The following is a 23,333-nucleotide window of genomic DNA, read 5'->3' as shown; positions in this document are numbered from 1 at the left end:
AGACTTTTTGAGAAACATATACAAAAAGTACATTATTTTGGGCAAAAACTCGACTAATTAGAAATACAGCAGAACATTTTTAGTTTATGTGAAACGTTTTTTCAAGCATTTACTAATTCTAAAAACAAAAAATTATTTTATGTGAGTTATAAGGGTAAATTTACCTTAAGCATTTTACATTTGGCCACTGTAAAGTAAAACCTGGATAAGCTCAGAGCTTGCAAAAAAAAAGTCATTTGTAGATACTCCTTATTGAAAGCATAAAAAGTTGGAGGTTTTAAGCCTTCATACCTACTAGATCCTAAATCAATCAGAGACTGGGCTTTCTGTAAACCAGCACCGCTGCCGAGTCCTCCCATCATGAGACTGTAAGATGATGTATGAGGCAATGCTAAAAAAGAGAAAAGGAAAGAAAGAAATGAAGAAAAAGGTTCACGCTAAACAATATCACAAAGTATGAAGGAAATCTGTATTTATTGGGACACAAATGTACCAGTTTCTTTCTTTGACAGTTTCTTACTCATTAGCTTGGAAGTACTTACTTGAAGAAGAATAAGGAATGGATAAAGGCTGAATGAGGCCAGCAGTTCCATTTGGTAGTGATGATGTGCTAACGGAAGGCACTAGGGGAGCAGGCATCATTAAGGGAGGAAGGGTGGTCCCTGAAGTCGCAGAGGATAGGGGGGTTGCCACAGGTGCAACCGGAGGCAATGAGTGAGGCATGGACAGATTGGGCATGCTTCCCATTCCTAGAGACAAAACAGAACACATTTGCCAGTGCTAGCAATGGACTATAAAACACATGCCAGAAATCAAATTGACAGTGCATTGAGCAGATCCATGTTTATACACACACCACGGGCAAACAAGTCCTCTAGTTAAAAAGTTCACTAAAGCAGCTTTGACTTAGCAGTGAGGGACGTACACCACTGCTTTTAATATATCAACATTCTGACCTGTGTGAACTATGGGAATGCCTTCTAAGGAGTTAAAGATTCTCTTCTAGCATCATGACGAAAGCTGAGCATCCTTTTCCAATTAAATATTAGTACTCTTAAAGAGAGACTGTATTACCTGATTAAATGTGGGGTTTTGTGTAAGGATAAGTATAGTGCTGTTGAGTTACTCAACACACACACACACACACACACACACACAAACACATTCCCCCAATGTCCCCACCCCCCAAAAAAGGATATTCTAGTTACTAGATATGTTAGAAGACCCATTTATGCATATGCACTATTTGTAAGAAGGAAGTAAGCCACATAGTTTACTTTTCTTCTAAGTAACACATCCATGGATTTAAGAACAATTCTTTAAAAAGAATAAAATGATGACTTTTATTCACTTACTAATTGCAGATTACTAGGTACACTATATAAGATGGTCACACAATCTGGTATTTATCTCTAGAGCTCACTGCAATAGTCAAAGAATTTAGTATTTTAAGATCTAACATCTGGAATGAAAGAACATGTTTCAGATTCACAGAGATATCTAACTGAATGTTCCATTCCAATGAGTGCTTCTTATATATACTTAATAAGAAATTGGCTAATCAAATTGAACAGAAAACAGATTCTCTCTGATGAATATGTAAATTAACGAGCACAAAGTCTGCAACTTTTAGCCCTAAATTTAGCTGGGTAATTAACCTTTAAATTAGAAAAATTTCTACTTAGGAATAATTTTAAGTTACCTCCCAACTTAAACCATTTCAAGTGAGTTTAAAATTGTTCACATTTTTTCTGTTACTCATACAGAGTAGAGAGGAAACTAAGAATAGTACTTAAGATCAGCTCTAACTAGGGGGGGTCATATAATTTATCATCCAACTGGGAATTGTGAAAGGGAACACTAACCAGACTTGAGGCCAGGACAACAGGCATAAATCAGAACTGTTCCTGGAAAACTGGGACACAAGGACACCCCTGCTATGATAGCGAGTTTAACATCTTATCTCAGACATGAAAATTAACTTGGAGTCTGAGGATTATTGTTTTATGCTAACAAACCCTTTTCTAAATCCCAATATTACGTATAGGAATGAAGTTTAACTATCAAATGCAGCCAATTCAATTAATAAATACATACCAAAACGAGCAGAAATTAATGGAGAGAACATAGGAGGTTGTTTCATAATAGGAGGAAGGACCACGGGCAACTGTTGGCCCTGCAGCTTTAGTTTGATGAGTTTCATCGCTATGGAGAACTCTTGCTGATCCATCTTCCCATCCTTGTTCAGGTCTGATAAAGCCCTAAAAGGATCATGAGGTGTGTAGATTGGTATGTAGGGTTAGCATTATTTTTAAGGATGATAAAATAGAAACAACATAGCATTCACACACAGATCATCACATAATAACCACACATATAAAATTAAGCAAATAAAATCCAAAAAGCAAAAACCTGTAAATTAAGAAATACTGACCAAAGATAGCATCTAATGAAATACTGCCAGTCTACACAGAATCCATGTAGAGAGAATCTATGAGACCTCTGGGATGAATTCCACCAGTGTGGACAGAAAGAAATTATTCAAGAGTATAATCATTCTAAATTTAATCTATTAATTTGCCCAAATATTTGTTCAAAGCTTGCTATGTGTCCAGTACTCCACCAGGCATGGGAATATTCCAAGTGGAAAGAAAGATGGGGTAAGGGTTGATATTTATTGTAAATGCATTAAAAAAACAAAACCCTAGGGGTGCCTGCGTGGCTCAGTCAGTTGGACATCTGCCTTCGGCTCAGGTCATGATTCTAGGGTCCTGGAATCAAGCCCCGCTCGGGGCTCCCTGCTCAGTGGGGAGCCTGCTTCTCCCTCTTCCACTCCCCCTGTTTGTGCTCCCCCTCCACTTTCTCTGTCAAATAAATAAAATCTTTTAAAAAATTAAAAAAAAAAAACTCTAGATAATATAAAGAACAATTTTGTTTAAGGTGGGAGCAGGAAAAGGGAGGGCTAATTCTGGGTTTATAGATGATGACAGAAAAGAAAGGAAATAACTACAAAGTAACAGAGAGAAGATTTTGAGAGTCTGCCAAATTATAAAGAAATGTTTTTCAATGGCAATGTATACATCTTTCCCTAAAAATTCTAAGGACATTAAAAATTTGTCCAATAGAGGGGTGCCTGGGTGGCTCAGTGGGTTAAGCATCTGTCTTCAGCTCAGGTCATGATCCCAGGATTCTGGGATCAAGCCCCAGTTTGGGCTCCATGCTCAGTGGGGAGTCTGCTTTTCCCTCTGCTCCTCCCCTCCTAACTTGGGCTCGTTCTCTCTCAAACAAAATCTTTAAAAAACAATTTGTCCTGGGGCGCCTGGGTGTCTCAGTTGGTTAAGGGACTGCCTTCGGCTCAGGTCATGATCCTGGAGTCCCGGGATCGAGTCCCACATCGGGCTCCCTGCTTGGCAGGGAGTCTGCTTCTCCCTCTGACCCTCCTCCCTCTCATGCTCTCTGTCTCTCATTCTCTCTCTCTCTCAAATAAATAAATAAAATCTTTAAAAAAAAAACCAATTTGTCCAACAGAACAAAACCCCAATTATTTTCAGTCATTTACTCAATAAAATATATTTTCCTAAAAGATGAAGAAATACTTAACAACAGCAGACAATGAGTAAAAACATCTTTATATTAACACTACATCAAAAACAAAATAAAACCAGACTATCAGAAATTTAAATTCATCTACAAGAGAGAACACTTTACCATATTTCAGCTAAAACAGGAGCCGGCAGGCCTGACTGTAAGAAAAAGGTACGTGCTTGATCACCTGAAGGTAATAAAAGCAAAAATCAAGTAGCACATTAGTAAATGGAATTCCTCCAATGCCTCTGAATAATAATAACGGACAATAATAATAATGCTATTGCTTTACTGTCATTTTAATTGCAGTCACTAAAGAATTAAACAGAAATATGCTTATAAAATTATTTACATTACATTAATAAGATTTAGGTTTTAAAACAAAAAAGCCACAAATGAAGTTATATGTATTACTCAATGATGAAAGATTACATTATTCATCTTAGTTTTTTCATAGTAACTGGGGTATTACTTGATAATATTTCCATTTAATAAAATTCATAATTTAAAACACTATTCCCCAGAAGAGTTCTAAATAAAAAAATACCAGGTGTTGGGAAAGACAGTCACCCAGTGGGTCTCTCACAATCCTCTATGTCCTGCTGTGTGTGACAAGAATGCAAGACCCTAACTGCTCTCCACCTGGGTCCCTTCTCAGGTTGGGTTTGCAGTGAGCAATCTTGAGGCATGATGAGGTAATACTCCCCCTGGGCTAAAAAAACAAGCCTGCTTGCTAAAAATGGTGGGTTCCCTCAGGCTCAGCGTTCCTGTCCTATAACAACTGCTGCATTTTTAACATTCTTTTGGGCTCTCTGCATCACCTTGTGGGACTTAGGGGACAGAGAAGCCTATAGGAACATGCTGATGCTCATGCTGCTAGCTGTGCCATTTGTAACAAAGTCCTTTGTCTCTGACTCAGGAACCCTGGGTCTTGTGTCATATCCATGAGACAGTAACAGACTACATTATTAACTTGTAAGTAGGGTAATCAAATCCCAGTCCTGATACCAGGAAAGGTAGCTATTATTATAGGAGTATAAATAACATTAAGCTATAATGGCTAAGAGGATGGATTCCAAAATCAGACTGAAAGGTTTCACAGCACAGATCAATACTAACAATCTGTAAATACAGACAATAGTAGCTACTTTACAAGGTTGTTGCAAGATTAAATGAGATGATGCACTTAGGTATAGCATCTGAAATACAGCACAGATTTGGTAAATATTAGTCATTATAGTTACTATTACTGTAAATAAAGCACTCAGGTGCTTTGGCATAGAAAAAAAGTTTAATCTATATAAAAAAATTTGAAAGACACACCTAATTAATCCTCCTTAGGCTTTGGAGGTCATCTTGCAAAACAAGGGCTAGTGCCAACAATCAACGCTTGGTATCAACTCTCAAAAACAGAGGACTAGCATTATAAAAACAGATTGTAGAAAAAAACTTCTAGATTATTTTCAAGGAGATGGGCCTGATATATGTACTTCTTCTAGACTTAGTAATACTGATTGTTATACAGGGAACCGGCACAATGGATTAAGAGCACATTAATAAATTTGGTTGGAAAAAAGTCTCAATTACCTTAAGAAATAAACTGACAACGTTCTAGAAATAATGTTAAAGTGGGAAACTGGACAATTAAACTGAAATTATTGGTTATCATTTAGGATTAAGAAAAAGATCTTCTATAAGCCAAATCCAAAACAACAAATTAAGACACAGGTAAAATAAGAAAGCCACTATTTTTTTTAATGCATGAATTCTGATTGATAGGAATTTTATCACTTAGTAATACAAAATTGATGGTAATCAAATTAAAACTAATTCTAAGACATTACATGAAAAGGAACATAACTCACAAATAAATATATAAATACAAACCTGTTATGTAACCTCCTGAGGGTTTGAGGTTATCAAACTGCTTGTCATGCTTAGTCCGTTCTTCAGAGGTAATAGCCCACATGTTTGGCCCTCCTAAACCATAAGTGAAAGGCAAAGAAATTATAGTATATATACAAGAAATGCTCCAAATAATTCTAAAATGTAAATATGAATCACAGGTGTCCATTTAGTGATAGTACTCTATCCCTGTGTGACACAAACAGTAAAGCTCTATCACGACCATATATATATGTACATAAAATATACATATATAGCACAGCCCTGAGGTTCTTCACTCATTCACCCCATTAACATCTATAGAACAATTACTGTATACCACTCACTCGAAATACGCAATAAGCTAAATTCTGGAAATAAAAAGATGAATAAAATACTATTCCCATCCTCTCTACACATTCAACATAGCTAATAACCATCTATATACTTCACTTCTGACTACCTTTTCAGTTTACTCAACTTCCACCAATAAGAAACCAAGTATGTTTAGGTATATAAATTCATACATGTTTGCTGTTTATGGTATAAAATCTGTCTTACAGAGTTGTTTCCAGGAATGCCTATCATTGAAAAGTAGGTACCCATATACTTTGAAACACTAAGATGGACCTGATTTAACAAATATTTCTTATCCTTAAATGAATGGATTAAAAAAAATCTATAAACATCCTCTTTTAAAGACAAGTTTTAAGATTAAAGTTACAAATACAGAAACAGATGTACTGAAGAACTAAGTTCCTAAAACAGCTAAACCTACACACTTTCTAAATAAATACCACACACATAGTAAACACCTACTTGGTTTATCAGTTTATTATAAAGTAAACAAATTAACCTGTCACTACTCTTGTGACTAGGAGTGTGGATGGACTGCTTTACTACCGTAGGAATCTGGAAAACTGACGACAACAGAAAAACAATGACAACAACAAAGGATGACAAAGAAGGAAGCAGCTCACTTTCACTGAGCCCCAACTCTATGTCAGGGACTTTTTATGCAGTAACTCACTACTCCCACCGCTGCCCTATACATTAGGTACTACTCTTATCCCCATGACACAGGTGAGGGAAACCAAAACCCATAGTGGTAAAGTTACTTGCTCAAGGTCACACAACTAATAAGTGGCAGAGCTGAGATCAGAACCCAGGTAGCCTGAACTCTGTGCTACACTGTCTCTCAATACTTATGGATAAGATGCCCATGTTCTCTGTACCTTAGCTGCCACCTCTAAAAGTTAGGAAGATTATCTAAGTTTACATGGTTGTTGTAAAGACTATGTAAAAAGTAATGTATCTACTCTAAAAATAACACTAAATATAATTCTTCATCTATTAGATTGGTAAAATAACAACACCAGCATTTAATGAAACTTGCCACGTGTTAGGTATTTCTCTAAGAGCTTTATGTGTACTGTTTCTAAAAGTCTCACAAGAATTCCATGAGGTCACTATTCCTATTATCACTGTTTTACAGAGGAGGAAACAGAGGCATGGAGAGATTAAATAATTTGCCCAACATATCAAAGTTGGTAAGTGTTGAAGACAGGATCAGAATCCACAGACTTAATTAAGAATCTTAAACTATCTGCCCTGACAATAATTAAAAAGAAATAAACCCACAAATAAGTTGTCACTTGATTTCAACAAAGACGTTAAGTAATTCAATGGGGAAAGAATAACCCTTCATTGAACAAGGCTGAAAAAACAGGACACCCACATGAACAACAATAACACAAACCAAACCATCTCAATCCTGCACCATATACAAAAAATTAATTCTAAATGGATTACAAAATTAAACACAGGAGCCAAACTATCAAACTTCTTGTGAAGAAAGCAAACAAGAAAATCTTTGTGACTTTGGATTAGGAAATAATATTAGGACACAAACAACACAAATGATTAAAACTTTTTGATAAGTTGGACTTTCTCCTTTCTTAAAGACAGTTAAGAAAGTAAAAAGACAATGGGGCACCTGGGTGGCTCAGTCGGTTAAGCATCGGACTTGTGATTTCAACTCAGACCATGATGTCACGGGTCATGAAATTGAGCCCCATGTCCAGCTCTGCACTCAGCAGGGAGCCTGCTTGAGATTCTCTCCCTCTGTCCCTCCCCCCACTCATGCTTGGGCACGCATGAGCTTGCTCTCTCTCTAAAATAAATAAATCTAAAAAAGAAAAGAAAAGAAAAGAAAAAGACAAGCTACAGACTGGGAGAAAATATTTGCAAAATATAATAAAGGACATGCATCCAGCATATATAAAGAACTATTCAACTCATTAATACAATCCCTGCTCCCCCCATTCAAAAAATGGGCAAAAGTTTTGAACAGACATATTAAAGATATACAGATGGCAAATAAGCATGTGACAAGATGTTCAATGTCACTGATCATCAGGGAAATGCGTATTATTATTTTTAAAGGTTCTATTTATTTATTTTTGAGAGAGAGAGAGGGAGAAAGAGAGAAAGCACAAGCAGGGGGAGGGGCAGAGGGAGAAGCAGGCTCCCTGACTTGGGGGGCTTGATCCCAGGACCCTGGGATCACAACCTGAGCCAAAGGCAGACACTTAACCTACTGAGCCACCCAGGTGCCCTGGGAAATGCATACTGAATCTACAGTAACGTATCACTCCATGCCCATAGAATGTTTGAAGTTTTTTAAAAAACTGCTGGCAAGGATGCCGAGCAACTCAAATTCTCACATACTGCCGGTGGGGAAGGAAACTGAGACAATTTAGAAAAAAGAGTCTGGCAACTTCTTATGAAGTTAAGTATGCATTTCCCATGCAACCCAGCAATAAACTCCTGGGTAGGGGGCACCTGGGTGGCTCAGTCGATTGTGTGTCTGCCTTCAGCTCAGGTCATGATCCCGGGGCCCTGGATCAAGCTCTGCGTGGGCTCCCTGCTCAGTGGGGAGCCTGAGTCTCCCTCTCCTGCTCCCCCTGCTTGTGCTCTGTCAAATAAATAAATAAAATCTTAAAAAAAAAAACAAAAACAAACCAACACCAAACCCAAAAAAACTCCTGGGTATTTACCCATGAGAAATGAAGACTTTGTCCAGATAACAATCTGTCCTCTGATGATTACAGCAGCTTTAGACATTTGGTTTAGACACCAAAGCCTGGAAATAACCTAGATGTTTTTTATAGATGAATGGATAAACAACTTGTGGTACACATTTATACAATGGAATTCTACTCAGCAAAGAAAAAGAAAGATATATACAATGACTTGGATGACCTGCAAAAGTTTTTTGTTAAGTGAAAGGAGCCAGACACAAATAGCTATGTATTGTGTATTTCACTTATATGACATTCAGGAAAAAGCAAAACTGTAGGCACAGAAATCTGATCAGTGGTTGCCAGTGGCTAAGGGCGGGGTATAAAGGAATGAGGGAATCTTCTGGGTGATGGAAATATTCCATATCCTGATTTTTATGACTGTATACATTTGTTAAAACCCATCGAACTATATACTTAAGAAGGGTAAATTATACTTCAATAAACCCAACTTAAAAATAAAACAAAATAGGGGCGCCTGGGTGGCTCAGTTGGTTAAGCAACTGCCTTCGGCTCAGGTCGTGATCCTGGAGTCCTGGGATCGAGTCCCGCATCGGGCTCCCTGCTCGGCAGGGAGTCTGCTTCTCCCTCTGACCCTCCCCCCTCTCATGCTCTATCTCACTCTCTCTCTCAAATAAAATAAATAAAAATCTTTAAAAAAAAAATAAAAAAAATAAAAAATAAATAATAAAATAAAAATATAGCATCTAATACATGCCAGCCACATGGAGGCTGTTCAATAAATTAGTTTCCTTACTCAACCCCATCCCAGGGAAGAATATAACTGAGGAGAAGTCAGAGCATTAAAATTTTTCTCAGGCTCTTTCCCTTCTGGTAAAGGTACCCTTGCCAGAAAATACTGAGAGCGAGGCGTTTTAGTCAGAAACCGTAAGACTATTTTAAGTCTGGAGAGTCTGGTTAGGAAGGGTGAGGGGCTCTAACACACACCCAGGGAGTGTACATCCCCAGGGAGTGGCAAACTGCTTCCTATGACTGCAGAGGGCTCTGTGGCATCAGAAGGACAGTGCTTTCTTATGTCCTACTGTCACCTCACTTTTCCTTGGCTATCTGTCTTCATAGTGGCCAACTCAACTATCTGATAAGGTTTCTTGTTTAGTTCCAGCAATCTTGACACCTTCATATACATTCAGTTAAACATTTTGGGGCACCGTTGTGTACAGAGACTAGGGGTACAAGGATGAATAAAATGAATGCTTTAAAGGAACTCATACACTCCCTTAGCCAAGAGATCAGACACATCATGATTAAATATTATCATGATTAAATATTATCATGATTAATGGACTTACAGAATAAAAATGTCTAAAGCATTATGACAAGGAATAATTTTTAAGTAGTATTTGAATAATCTTTAAATCTGGACACTTCAAAAAAAATGACCACGTTAAAACATAAGGTGTTAATGCACTAAGAATTTTACACAAAGAAAAAGTTACACAGAAATAAGAAAACTAGGAAATATATGTACTTCAAAAACAATTTTAAAATAGTTGATCTGGGGCACCTGGATGTCTCAGTTGGTTAGGTGTCTGAATTGATTTTGGCTCAGGTCATGATCTCAGGGTTGTGAGATCAAGCCCTGCATCGGGCTGGGTGCGGAGTCTGCTTGAGATTCTCTCTCCCTCTCCCTCTACCCCTCCCCCTGCCCCCTCTCTCCCGCCCCCCCTAAATAAATAAATAAATAAATAAATAAATAAATAAATAAAATCTTAAAAAAAAATAGTTGATCCAATTCTGGCTTTCTTAGAATATATACTAATAGAACCTTTCCAAGAGTCAACAGTTTATTATTTGGAACTTCCAGTAAAACATTTCCTAATTTTTGTCTGTATTTATTTGTAAGCCTTACAGAAAGTCAGGAAAATCTAAGTTTTGGGGTTGATGTTTAATTTGTCCTCGAAAAGCTAACAACCTTTTACATTGTCTGATCACTTTAGAAATGTATTAAAATTCTATCAACTTCCCCCACTCATCACTAAATTGAGAATGTGGTATTTTCATAAAGATTTCTGTTGCTTATTCTCATCTTCTCATGTACTGGCTCTGTCACAAATGTTCTTATGGTCTATGTAGAAGGAAAAATAGACATTTACAGAACATGCACGATATGCTAAATCCCCCCCCCCAGGGATAAATAGTGTCATCCCTGTTTTACATATATAGACATACATACATACACAGAGGTATACGCACAGGTGTGCACACACAAGTACCACAAGGTTCAGCCAACACAGCTGAGTGGTAGCACAGCAGTATTCTAACACCCAGTTCTGAAGGTACACGATTCAAACATGTTCAATCCTGCTTGTGTGCCGTGAAATTACTATTTCTGGGTCTAGTTCAAAATAATAGTCAAATGATATATTTCAACCCAGTACAAACCTAAATCTCTAAAATACAACTAGAATACTGGCCTAGATAGAACTAAAGCCTTAACTGGGACATGAATAATAAATGCTTGGGCTGTTATTAATGCAGTATAGTACCACCTCTGATTCTGCAGATCCAATGTTCAACAATTTCCTAATCACACAGATGAAAAGACTAATGAACTCTAAAATTCTGAAAAGGTAATAAAACTCGAAAATGGCATTTTTTCCTCCTAAAGCCATTAGCCATTCTCTCCCTCCCCTTCCTCCTTCCCTCTTCCATATTTTGGATATAGCCACTGTCATGGGCTTCAGAACTTCTTACTCATTTAACCAGTCTTCAGTAACCCCCAGTTTTATGGCTGGAACAAGCTACAGTACATTACAAACAGGCAGCAACATGAATTTGAAGTAGCCTCTTGCTTATCACCTGATGACTCAAATATCAGGCTCTCTGTGTTTACAATTTCATTACATTTTTGAAAAGCAGAAAGCAAACCTACCATGATCAAAGAAGACTCTGGCAAGGATGATTCTGCTGGTGCAGAAGACACCAGAATTAGAGCCACGAGTGGTAAAAATATGACGCACTGATCTTTTTTGCTCTGTTGAGGAGATGGGAAGTGAAGCATCAAAGAGACTAAGAAAAGAATATCTGCTCAATAGAACTTTCTGAGATGATGTAAATGTTCTGTACCTGCGTTGTCCAATACAATGGCCACTGGCCACATGTGGCTTTGAGAGCTTGAAATGTGGCTATATAACTGAGGGAATGAATTTATTTATTATTAAAGTTAAATTGAAATCGTCACATGTAGCTAATGGCTACTATATAAGGCAGCACAGCTCTGCGCGAACCAAAGAAGTCTAAATCTGTGGTTAGTCTTGGGATGATGAAATAGACATGGCAAAAGGTGAGAAATACATTCGAAGCATTTAGACACACAGCTTGGTCTAGGGCACTTAAAGACAAGTTCCAACAGTACTGAGCATCGAAAAGATTTAACACCATCTATAACTGAGCATTTCCTAGAAGAGCAAACACTGCTTTTGAAGGTTTTGTGTTATATGGGAATGCCTCTTCCAGTAAGATCTTAAACTCTGAATTGGACTTGCATTAGATATACACAAGATTATCTTCAATCTTCAGCTGTATTATAAACTTAAGTAGGAGGGTACCACAGCCTACATTTGCTATCAATTCTTCAGAATTTTTAAAAAAAATTACTACCTCTATTCCTTTTTTTACTACCTTAATTTCTATATATCACTCCTAAAGGAATTATCCAACATTTTGTCCAATATTATTCTTCCATATATAATGCAATGAGCTACAAAGTAGATACACAAATGTTAAGGGAGTGGAAGAAACAGAATGAAGAAAGACTAGGCCTATACTGCTTTATGTTCATTTTGTTTGTAAACCAAACATTTTGGTTGAAGTTTGAAACTAAACTATGCGTTTAATGCAAACTCCTTTGTATGGTGTGCAGAAATCCTAAATTTGGGTAGAACACATTACTACTACAATTACTACCCTGATCCTAAACTTACGTTTATCACTCATTATGAAGAAAAAACCCATTATTTAATTTTTAAAAGCTGCCTGTGGCATCAAATAATCTTCATAATCCCACACCACTTCCAGCAATGCTCACACTGATCTTTAAATAAGAGTTCTGAAAAGGCAAAAAGCAAAACAAAACTCTTATCTCAAGTCCATCCTTACATGACATAGAATTCTACCACACAGAATTTAGTTTTACCTTTTACACAAATAATTCATTTTTCTGAAACTTTCCTAAATCTCACAAGGTCAATCCTGAGTCTTAAAATTTTGGATATACAACATGTACTTTTGTATTAACCATGTACTTAACTTGGCCCTATGACGGAAAACATGTTTTTTAAAAAGATGCAATTGATCAAATACAAGATGGTAACATTAAAACAGAATTGCTGTTTGAAAGTGGTAGAATTATTCACGATGCTTCCTTTTTCCCCCCTAATGTTCTTTAATATTACTGCTTTCAATTTAAATGTTAAAGAGTTATTGACTAGACTCTCTATTCCTTTATATTTACAATTGGTTAATGAAATTTACTACAAATTTTAGGTCACATCTTAGATTTCTGTAGCAATTTAAAAATATAATGCATTTTCTCAATTAATTCTAAATGACATACACAGTACCTTAATACTTATTAAGGGTGGTTAATTTGTACTTGGGAAAAGAATTAAAGCTAGAACCAGAAAAAACACTTTAAAAACTTTCTGTCACTGAAGTTACCTAAACATTTTCTTTAAAAATGTTTCATATTAAACAATTGTGCATATAGGCATACACAACCCTTTATAAAAGGAATAATTTTATATGTATATTACTAGATGAATCTTTATTGGTTTAATCAGTTTACAATCATCCTAAACTATTGAAAATACCTTTAATATTCTTCGCTTACAGCACTCTGCTTTTTGTCCTCCCATTTTATGCATCAAACACAATATACCTTTAGGTTATTCTTAACTGCTGAAAGGCAAGCACACATTCCAGATGATACTGCAGAACATGCTTATATTGAGTCACAGGATTTGCTGCATAATATTCTAATAGAAGATATATGCAGTGGTTCTGAAGTAAACTATCAAAACATTTTCAATAAGAATACTTTAAGTTTTGCATTTATAAGCTCAAGGAAAAATATCAAAATGAATATTTTACAACCTCTACCAAAAAACACCCCATAACCTCTTTATCTTGCCACAAGCACAAAGCAGCTTACCATTCATAGCTGTGGGAAACTGAGCCATCATGGTCCTGAATTTTCCTTGCTAGCTCTCAGCCATCTGCAACATAAAAACATTGTGCCATTAATAATACAACAAGGGCAGATCACAGTTAGTGCACCAGCTTAGCAGTGGGAATGTCTGTACCCTTGAGCTCACACTTCCAACAGAAAACAATGCAGAGCTTCTGCTGCTGCTGAAGAGGCAGGATTTACACTTAGGGAAGGGTAGGAGACTTTGTTGGGTAATGGTGCTGCCTTTAAAACAGAAACATTTATAAGAAAAACAGTCCCATATTTCATAGCAAATACTGAATAATGAAACCCTTGGCATGAATCAATTTTGTAGAAATTAACTTGGGAGAGAGGAAGGTTGTTATAACTAGGCAAGATGTTATTTCAGAGAAATCAGCTGTATAAATTAAGTGTATAATAACATGGAAATCCATAACATTCTTTTCTTTAAAAAAATCCGCAAATGAGAAAAATATCCAACATAAATGTGGCACAGAGTCCTACAGGTTTATAAAAATTGTCCAGAATTGTTATAATATATATGTTTGTTTAAACATAACTAAATGTGCTGGGAATATACCCAGTACTAGGAAGAGAAGCGACTTTGGAAATTAACAGCTGTGATTTAAATCCCAATTCTGCTGTTTTCCTAGCTGTGACAATGGGAGAGTTATTTAACTCTTTTTGAGTCTCAGATTCCTCATCTGTAAAAATACTTCGCAGGAGTATTTTTTTTTTTAAGTATTAGACATATTCCAGTACACTGCTTGACACATTGTGTTTGATAAATGGCTGCTATTTTGCAAACATCCAGGGAGGGAGAGTGCAATGTAATTTTGAACCCTGAATTCATTATTTTACTATGAATAGATTCAAAATTCATTCCACAAATCTTGAGGGTAAGACCAGTTAGGGAAAGTGAAGACCTAGGAAATTTATAATAATGTACTTAGTATTTAAAACCACAGATTATAACACTGCAGGGGAAAATCACTATATTAAAAAGATCATTCAGTAGCTCATCTATTTACCCCAATCACTTAAATATTAACATTTTTAGAAGCCAAAGGAAATATGTTTGCACAAGCCATGTGAACAAAGAAGGCATAAAGAGTTACACATCACGGTGGAAGGTGTCCCCAGAGGAGCTAGCTAACCAGCTGCCAAGAAGTGCTACCAGGCACCAGATCTTAGTGAATTCAGTGTGCTCAAAGAGAAATATGACTGTATCAGTATAACCACCAAAAGTTAGTCACACCAACAAAAGACTGGTATATACATCCAATTTACTGATTTACAAAGAGAAATTTAATAGCCAAGAAAACTAACAGTACCTTTTCTTCCTATAAAGCAAACTATAACAACTACTAAATTTCAAGCAGATCACTGTGTAGTGAGGGACGGGAGTTACCAGTGATTAGAATGCTTAATGACATCAGGCACTGACAGTCAGATCCATTTATCTACACAACAAGAATAAGTCAAGGACTGCACAATAGGGATGGTTAAACCTCCAATAATGCTTTGAATGACACTGCCAATTCTACTCTTCTGACTCCCAGCTTTTCTGTATGCTATCACTATATACCATCCTCCCTCTTAAAGTATATGGCCTTCCTTTAGACGTTAATAAGCTTTAGTGTAGCTTCTGCACAGCAAAGAAAACCATCAACAAAACTAAAAAACAACCTATTGAATGGGAGAAGATATTTGTGAATGACATATCAGATAAAGGGTTAATATCCAAAATATATAAAGAACATGTAAAACTCAATGCCTCAAAAACAAATAATCCATTTCTCCAAGGGGGAAAAAAAAAAAAAAAAGGAAGACACAGAGATGGTCAACAGACACATGAAAAGATGCTCAACATCATTAATCATCAGGGAAATGCAAATCAAAATCACAATGAGGGCGCCTGGGTGGCTCAGTTGGTTGGGCGACTGCCTTCGGCTCAGGTCATGATCCTGGAGTCCCTGGATCGAGTCCCGCATCGGGCTCCCTGCTCGGCGGGGAGTCTGCTTCTCCCTCTGACCCTCCCCCCTCTCATGTGCTCTCTCTCATTCTCTCTCTCTCTCAAATAAATAAATAAAATCTTTTAAAAAAAAAAATCACAATGAGATATCACCTCATGCCTGTCAGAACAGCTAAAATCAAAAACACAAGAAACAACAAGCATTGTTGAGGATGTAGAGAAAAAGGAACCCTTGTGCACTACTAGTAGGAATGCGAACTGGTGTAGACACTGTAGAAAACAGTATGGAGGTTCCTCAAAAAATCAGAAGTAGAATTATCATAGGATCCAGTAATTCCACTACTGCATATTTACCCAAAGAATATGAAAAAACTAATTTGAAAAGATAGATGCACCCCTATAGATGCAGCATTATTTACAATAGCCAAATTATGGAAGCAGCCCAACTGTCCACTGATAGATAATGGATAAAGAAAATGTGGGGGGTGCCTGGGTGTCTCAGTTGGTTAAGCGACTGCCTTCGGCTCAGGTCATGATCCTGGAGTCCCAGGGTCGAGTCCCGCATCGGGCTCCCTGCTCGGCGGGGAGTCTGCTTCTCCCTCTGACCCTCCTCCCTTTCATGCTCTCTGTCTCTCATTCTCTCTCTCTCCAATAAATAAAATCTTAAAAAAAAAAAAAGATTAAAAAAAGAAAATGTGGTATACATATAGAATGGAATATTACTCAGCCATAAAAAAGAATGAAATCTGGGGCACCTGGGTGGCTCGGTCGGTTAAGCCTCTGCCTTCGGCTCAGGTCATGATCTCAGGGTTCTGGGATCAAGCCCCGCATTTGGCTCTCTGCTCAGCAGCAAGTCTGCTTCTCCCTCTCCTTCTTCCTCTGTAATCTCTCTCGTACTCTCCCTCTCAAATAAATAATAAAAAAAAAAGAATGAAATCTTGCCATTTGCAACAACATGGATGGATCTAGAGGGTATAATGCTAAGTGAAATAAGTCAGAGAAAGACAGATAACATAAAAAAAAAGACAAACCAAAAAAACAGACTCTTAACTATAGAGAACAAACTGATGGCTACCAGAGGGAGGTGGTGGGGGAATGGGTGAACCAGGTGAAGGGGATTAAGAATATACTTATGGTGAATCACTATATTGTACACCTGAAACTAATATAACACTGTGTTAACTATACTGGAATTTAAAAAAAAAAGCTTTATTGCAATGGAGCTTTAATTGTTACCACACTTAGACTTTACCTGTCACTATACTCTTCCTAGGTAGGAGGAAATTCCACCTATGTACAAGTTAGTTTTTTCTTCACTCCTTTCTCAAAAGGTAATATAAACTTCAGGTACTGGAGTTGTCTACTACACAGAAAAATAATATCTAAACATGGTGGGGTAGTCAAGAACTCACTTAACATGGGATTAAGAACACTGGATTTGAATCTGTAGCTCACAAGGAGTTTTAAAAGGTTTTAAGGAGAGGGATATAGATTTCACTTAAGACAATGGTGAAGAAAAGACCAGAGCTGTACCAGGGAGATCAGTTAGGGAAGATATGAGATCAATAACTGGCACCTGATCTAAAATAGTGGCAGATGGAACAGAGCAGATGGGATGAACTGTAAAAATAAGGAAGGGTTTAAAACAGGTAGAACCCAGAAACTCTTTAGATATGAAGGATTATGAAGTAAAACGAATCAAAGCGATGACTCCCAGAATTTGTTTGTGAGACTGGGTGAACTGTGGTGTCACCAGTTTTAAGAAAAAGTGAACACAGAGGAAGTCTCATAAAGTTATGACTGATACTTCCTCAATACAGAAATTCTACAAAAAAAGTATAACACTTTTACTTCCCCAATTTTAAATTGTCATCAGTAATGTTAAACCAAAATAAGTCAACATGCCTGCAAAGAAACTTTACTTACAGATACACAGTAGCAAGTAGCAAGTAGCAAGACCTATTTTATTAAGTCTCTGAGACTAAGATAGTTTCAAAATGTAGGAGAAAAATCCTCCAAAAGTATGACATGCAACACACTGTATAACTGCATAAAAGCATATGAATTACCAAAGACAGGTTGAGGAGAAAGCATGCACTTACCAAAGACAAAGTACAGGATCCCACAGTCACAAAGCCTTAATCAGTTAGATGTAGGTCTAAAATTTAAAGATCATCTATCTAGGACTTCTGGTTGGTCATTACATATTCTATGAATACAACAGAATGCCACATAATAGATACTCAGTAATCATAGGTATAATTCTGAAATAAAACCAAAGAATGAATCAAATAATATAATGGGAAGGGAGGGCAAACCCCTGCAGTGAAGCTGAAGGTACTAATATTACAGAACTTTCTTTACCTGGTACAAGGGATTTAGCCCGCCATGCATGCAGGTACCATATTATTACATGAATGCATACATGTAACATCTGATTATGGTAACATCTGACTATGGTAGTGCAATTTGTTAGAACCAATAAGCTTTTAAAGCATACTATTTCATATCTGTTTTGTTTATATCAATTCTCTCTGCCATGTTGTCAAACAATTCTACTAATCTACTTGCAGAACAGTACTTGTACAAAGAAATAATTGAAATTTTGAAAAATTAGACACATTTTACACTTAAAAAATCAATTGTTTTACTTTATGTAATCATACTAGCTACCATTTAATAAGTGCTTACTATTAATGCAATACACTTCTATTAATCATCTACTATGTGTCATGCTCAATCCTGAGAATCTAATATGTTCCAGGTTGTGTACAAGGAACTTCAGAGGAGAAACAGAGGAGCTTATAGAACATGCTTCCAGGTGCCAGACACTGCTAGACACCTTTGATAACACTAATAATGTCCCCAATTATCCCTGCAAGGCAGAGGATACTGTACTCATTTCACAGATGAAGAAACAGAAAGGCTAAATTACTTGCCAATATTCGCTGAGTGATGAAGCCAGGATGCAATTCCAAATCTAATTTTAAAGCCCACGAAATACCCATGGGCTTTGTATGCCTCTTCTTCTCTCAAATGGGGATAATAATTAATGATGAATAGGGTCACAGCTTCCTGAAAGCAGCACCTCAACTTAATGCTTCATTTGTAGGGGAGAAGGAAAACAAGCCAGAGATGTCTTCCAACATATAGGTCTATCACGTACATAAATTAGGGGACAGCTAATTATTTCTTTCCTCTTGGTATAACCCTCTCAGAGGAAGAAAAGGGTAATCAGCATCTCCCAGTTACATGCCTGATGCCTGTTTCAGGTGTGTGTGATTGGAGTCAGCACCCAACAAACACCTGTCTCCATTCCTTTGAAGGGGTAACATAATGATGGGCAATCTTGGCAGTCTGCAGTTATCATATAATTAAAGCACTGTGTTAATTACCTATGGCTTTAGAACATTCATGTGGAAAAAAGAAGAATATTCATGTGGCGCTTTCCCTGCACATTATAAATTAATGGAGAACTGGCACTATTACCTTTTGAGACACCAAGAAAACACATGTGGTAGATAGCAGACCTAAGGCAAAGAAGAATCTTGCAAATTAATATAAAGCAAAGGCCACTTTAGAACATGGCAACTACATTCATACTAAGACAGAGAAAAGTAGAAATGCTTCACCAAGAGCAGGAAATCCTTCTTTAAGATCTAGAGGGGGGAAAATTATAGCCATTATAAGTTAAAAATAGCTCAATTAAGGTTGGATTTTTTGTCTGTCTAGAAGAACAGAATTTTAGAAGGAAACAATCACAGCACTTAGTTCAAAACCCTCAATTTTCAAGATGGGAAGACTGGGAGACTTGTATGAGCTCACACAGCTAGTCAGTAGCAAAACCGGTCCCAGAAACCACATCTCATGTCACATCTCTGGACATAAGTTTCCCAACTTGCCTGACCATATCACCTGGGACACTTATTAATCCAGAGATTCCCAGGCACATCACTGGGAGATGGTGTGAATTAGGGCATGAACCTCCTAAAATGGTCTTATTGCCTTGAGACCTTCCACAGAGCTCCTAGTTTTCTTCCAAAACACCTACTAATGCCCTTCGCCTTCTTAAATTACTTCACAATTACAAGTTCAAGCCCAAACTTGTTAGTGTGAAACATGGTATGAAATATGATTCAGAACCTTAGCTCAATCTACTTTACCACATTCATCTCTAGACGCGTCCCCTTGATTCAGATGTCCTAAGTACATCAGCTTTTTTTTCTTTTAAACAGTGATGCTTTTTTCACTCCTCTATTTCTTTGTGAAGAGCTGTTCCCTCTGTCACATTCACCACACTTTCTTCTCATTCTTCAACTCCCAACTCAACGGACATCTCTTATTTGAGAGACTTGTGTCCTCCCAGTTAGTCACTGTCTCCTATGTTGTCCACAACACTTGTTCATCGCACAGTAACTTCATTTATCATACTGTATTTCAACTACACATGTTTCACTTGCTCTGGGCAGAGACTTTTTTTTTTTTTTTTAGGCCTAGTGTGTAAACCAGACCTCCCAGAGAAAATGTTCAATAAAGATTGCTGAACAAATGAATCGGGTAAATGAGTAGTATGGGTAAGATAAACAAACAAAAATGAAGCAAGGGAAGCATGGAGCGAGGCACTGTGGAACCGAATATACAGAAAAGAAACTCCAAATGACTTCCTTGAAACCCTGCAGGCACCAAGGCTCTGGATTTTAGACCAAATTATCCTTTGCAACGTGGCCCTTCCATAACTATTTTTAAGTATTTTAAGTATACTTTCAGAGATAAAGTTTTATGGCCTGTTGAATTCTGAAGTTTTTACATTGGGATAGAAAGACTTAGGTTTTTCAATTATACTTATCATGTTCATTAAACATTGTTTAGCTTAAATAAATTTGACTGAAGGTCTGACATTCAAAAACAAGATAATGTTCCTGAAGGCATATCTTTTTTTTTTTTTTTGAGCTACAAAGAACCACCTGAAGGCATATCTTAAAAAACTTTTTCCAGTGCCTCCTCCACTTCATGTGCTATGTACACAGAGCCAACTCTCTAAACTTACTGATGAGTTGGAGAAAATGTTCCTTCCTCATCTGATTCCTAAGGAGATCAAGGTTGGTCTTATGAGAGAATGACTGAGGCAAAATTACCTACTTCTTTACAGTTTCTGCAGTAAGAGGTACAGTGTATATATATTCTCTACATCTGTTCCCTATCTAGCCATCCCTTCTTTCATTCATCCATTTGTTTATTTATCAAACATTAACAGTCACTATAATAAAAGGATTTGAAGAATGTTATAAGAACCCAGAGGACAGAACTACCACTACTTGGGAGGTAAGTTAAACTCTAGGGCACATATCACAAAGGAGGCAATATTTGTGTAAGAACGATCTAACATGATCACGTTGGCAAAGTAAGTGGGTTCCATGCATCCTCAGAATGAAAGACATTGTATAGGTGTGTGGATAGGCACTGATAGAGAGAAAGGAAAAGTACCTGAATCTAAAGGAAGGACTGTTTAAAAGGAAAGTACACAGCCAGTATCACAGTAGAGCCTTTCCTATTCAAAGATGGTGTGATTTGAGAGCCATGCGATTTCAAAGAACTCACTTAATTTTTTAAACAAGATTTTATTTATTTATTTGACAGAGAGAGAGAGATCACAGTAGGCAGATAGGCAGAGGGAGAGGGAGAAGCAGGCTCCCTGCCCGACCCTGGGATCATGACCTGAGCCAAAGGCAGACGCTTAACTGACTGAGCCACCCAGGCGCCCCAGAACTCATTTAATTTTAATTGTTAAAAGAGACCTTAAGAAACCCAATAGTTTTAAATTTTGCTCCTTGCAGTTCTAGAAATTTCAAAGAAATACAACAGATGTGGAGTAGGGAAGAGGAATGGAGGGTTGGAAGAGGATACCAACTTCAATGAAAGTAGCTCTGTTTTTGTTTTACATACTGAGGCTTCTCTATAATATTTTATCTGATGATTTTTTTAAAGAATTAAACAGCATACTGAATTCCATCCCCTTTATTTTAGAAACAATTAAAGAGAAGCCAAAGAGATTAACTTGCCAAGATCACACAATTTAAGGAACAAAGTATGTCATGCTATTGATTTTGAATTTCACTGTGCAAGTCATGGAGAGCCAGTATTTATTCGAGATAGACACCCAGATTTGGTAGTCACCAGGGACTGGAATAGTTGTCATCATATCAGTGAGTGACTTTATCCAGGGAAAGCATATATAAGAAACAAGAGAAGAACCTGATCTTTAAAGGGCAGAGGAAGAGAATTCTGACAAACAATATAGGAACTGAATTGGACTTGAGTATCCTAAGACAGGGACACCAGTTGTGACTGACTGGCATACTCCAGATGGTGAGAATTTGAACTTGGACAATAGAGAAGAGGCATTTCTGAGCTAGAATAGACAGCATTTTCTGATCAGCTAAATGCTGTTGATCAAAGAAGAGCATCAAGATAAGTTTCTATCTTGGGTGACTGTAGAGTGGTAATACTAACCAAGACAAAAGTTCTAAGAAAGTAGAAATTTGGATATTAGATTTGGAGGGTGAGCAACAAAATGTTCAGTTTTCAGCTTACCTAATCTGATGCACCTAGAAAGACATCTAGGTGGAAATGTCTAAGAGATACTAAGGATTCTGACCAGGCTGTGGACCTAGATTTGGTAGCTACCATGGATTGGGGATAGCTGTAAACAGGTCAGTGGATGACATTATCCACAAAAAGCATGTACAGGACACAGGAGAAGAACGATCAGAGCAGAGGTTGAGAAAAAGGAGAAATCAGAATATAGAGTAAAGAAAAGCATTTCAAGGAGATGATGGTCATAATTGTCAAATGTCACAGAAGTCAAGACTAAGTCATGAGTTTTGGCAATCTGTGCAGGGAACTGGCTGTAAGTCAAACTGAAGTAGACCCAGCAGTAAATCGGAGGAGAAGTGTAGGTGACTCAAGAAGTATGTTGTTAAAGGACAAAGGAAGAAAAGGGGGGTGGGGAGAGGAGAGATAGGAGGCTTCAGGAAAGAGGCAAGGTTATAAGGCTTTCCTTTTAGATGGGAGAACAAAACTATTTTTAGAAGAAGAGGGAGAGATTTAATTTCCAAAATGAGAAGGAAAGGTTACCTAATAATGAAAGCTAGAGTCCAGAGAAAGTAGACAGCTCTAGAGTTGAGCTCTAGAACATGGGGCACACATTTCTGGCTCTGGGAATATAGGACAAAACAGATAATAAGGATAAATAAAGACACATATAAGTTTGGAAGCAGAAGGAAAAGGAGTTGAGAAAATACGTGTTTTCTTTGGGCCAGACAGTCCAAAGGGCAGGGCTGAAAACAAACTCTTGGATCTCCTGGGCCCCCAGGTGCCTAAGCACAAATTTCTCTTCTCTTCAAGCAACAAGAGAAGGTCACATGCAAATATGTTCCCATGAATCAACCAGGTATGTGCATTTCAGCTTGTGTTCAACTAGCTATGCCTTACACATGGAAACATTCGTTACGTGAATAAATGTGGGAGAAAAACATTCTAGGCTGAGGTAAAGACTGAAAAGCAGAGTGAAGAGCGTGGTCTGGGAAAATAGGTGGCGGTTTATTCACATGAAATA

At 37.3% G+C, this 23,333-nt stretch overlaps 1 protein-coding gene across 8 annotated transcripts in view; it reads right to left on the bottom strand.

Annotated features, from left to right (window-relative positions):
* The window catches only part of ITSN2 (intersectin 2), a 139,531-nt gene that overhangs the window by 97,940 nt on the left and 18,258 nt on the right, over positions 1-23,333 (bottom strand). For 5 of the 8 annotated variants that reach the window (XM_081832149.1, XM_081832147.1, XM_081832146.1 and 2 more), the window contains 6 exons: positions 13,726-13,789; positions 5,473-5,565; positions 3,709-3,772; positions 2,098-2,261; positions 543-749; positions 292-391 (listed from right to left, as the gene is read on the bottom strand). In XM_081832149.1, coding sequence (XP_081688275.1) covers positions 292-391; positions 543-749; positions 2,098-2,261; positions 3,709-3,772; positions 5,473-5,565; positions 13,726-13,756 — 659 coding nt within the window. In that variant the 5' untranslated portion in view covers positions 13,757-13,789. Of the gene's footprint in view, positions 1-291; positions 392-542; positions 750-2,097; positions 2,262-3,708; positions 3,773-5,472; positions 5,566-11,445; positions 11,548-13,725; positions 13,790-23,333 lie in introns of those variants that run through there. The other 3 variants (XM_081832144.1, XM_081832143.1, XM_081832145.1) reach the window with 1 other exon arrangement.

The sequence above is a fragment of the Leptonychotes weddellii genome, chromosome 10, assembly GCF_054177405.1.
Source record: "Leptonychotes weddellii isolate Sample4059 chromosome 10, ASM5417740v2, whole genome shotgun sequence".
NCBI lineage: Eukaryota > Metazoa > Chordata > Mammalia > Carnivora > Phocidae > Leptonychotes > Leptonychotes weddellii.
This window is presented reverse-complemented; position numbering and strand designations above follow the sequence as displayed.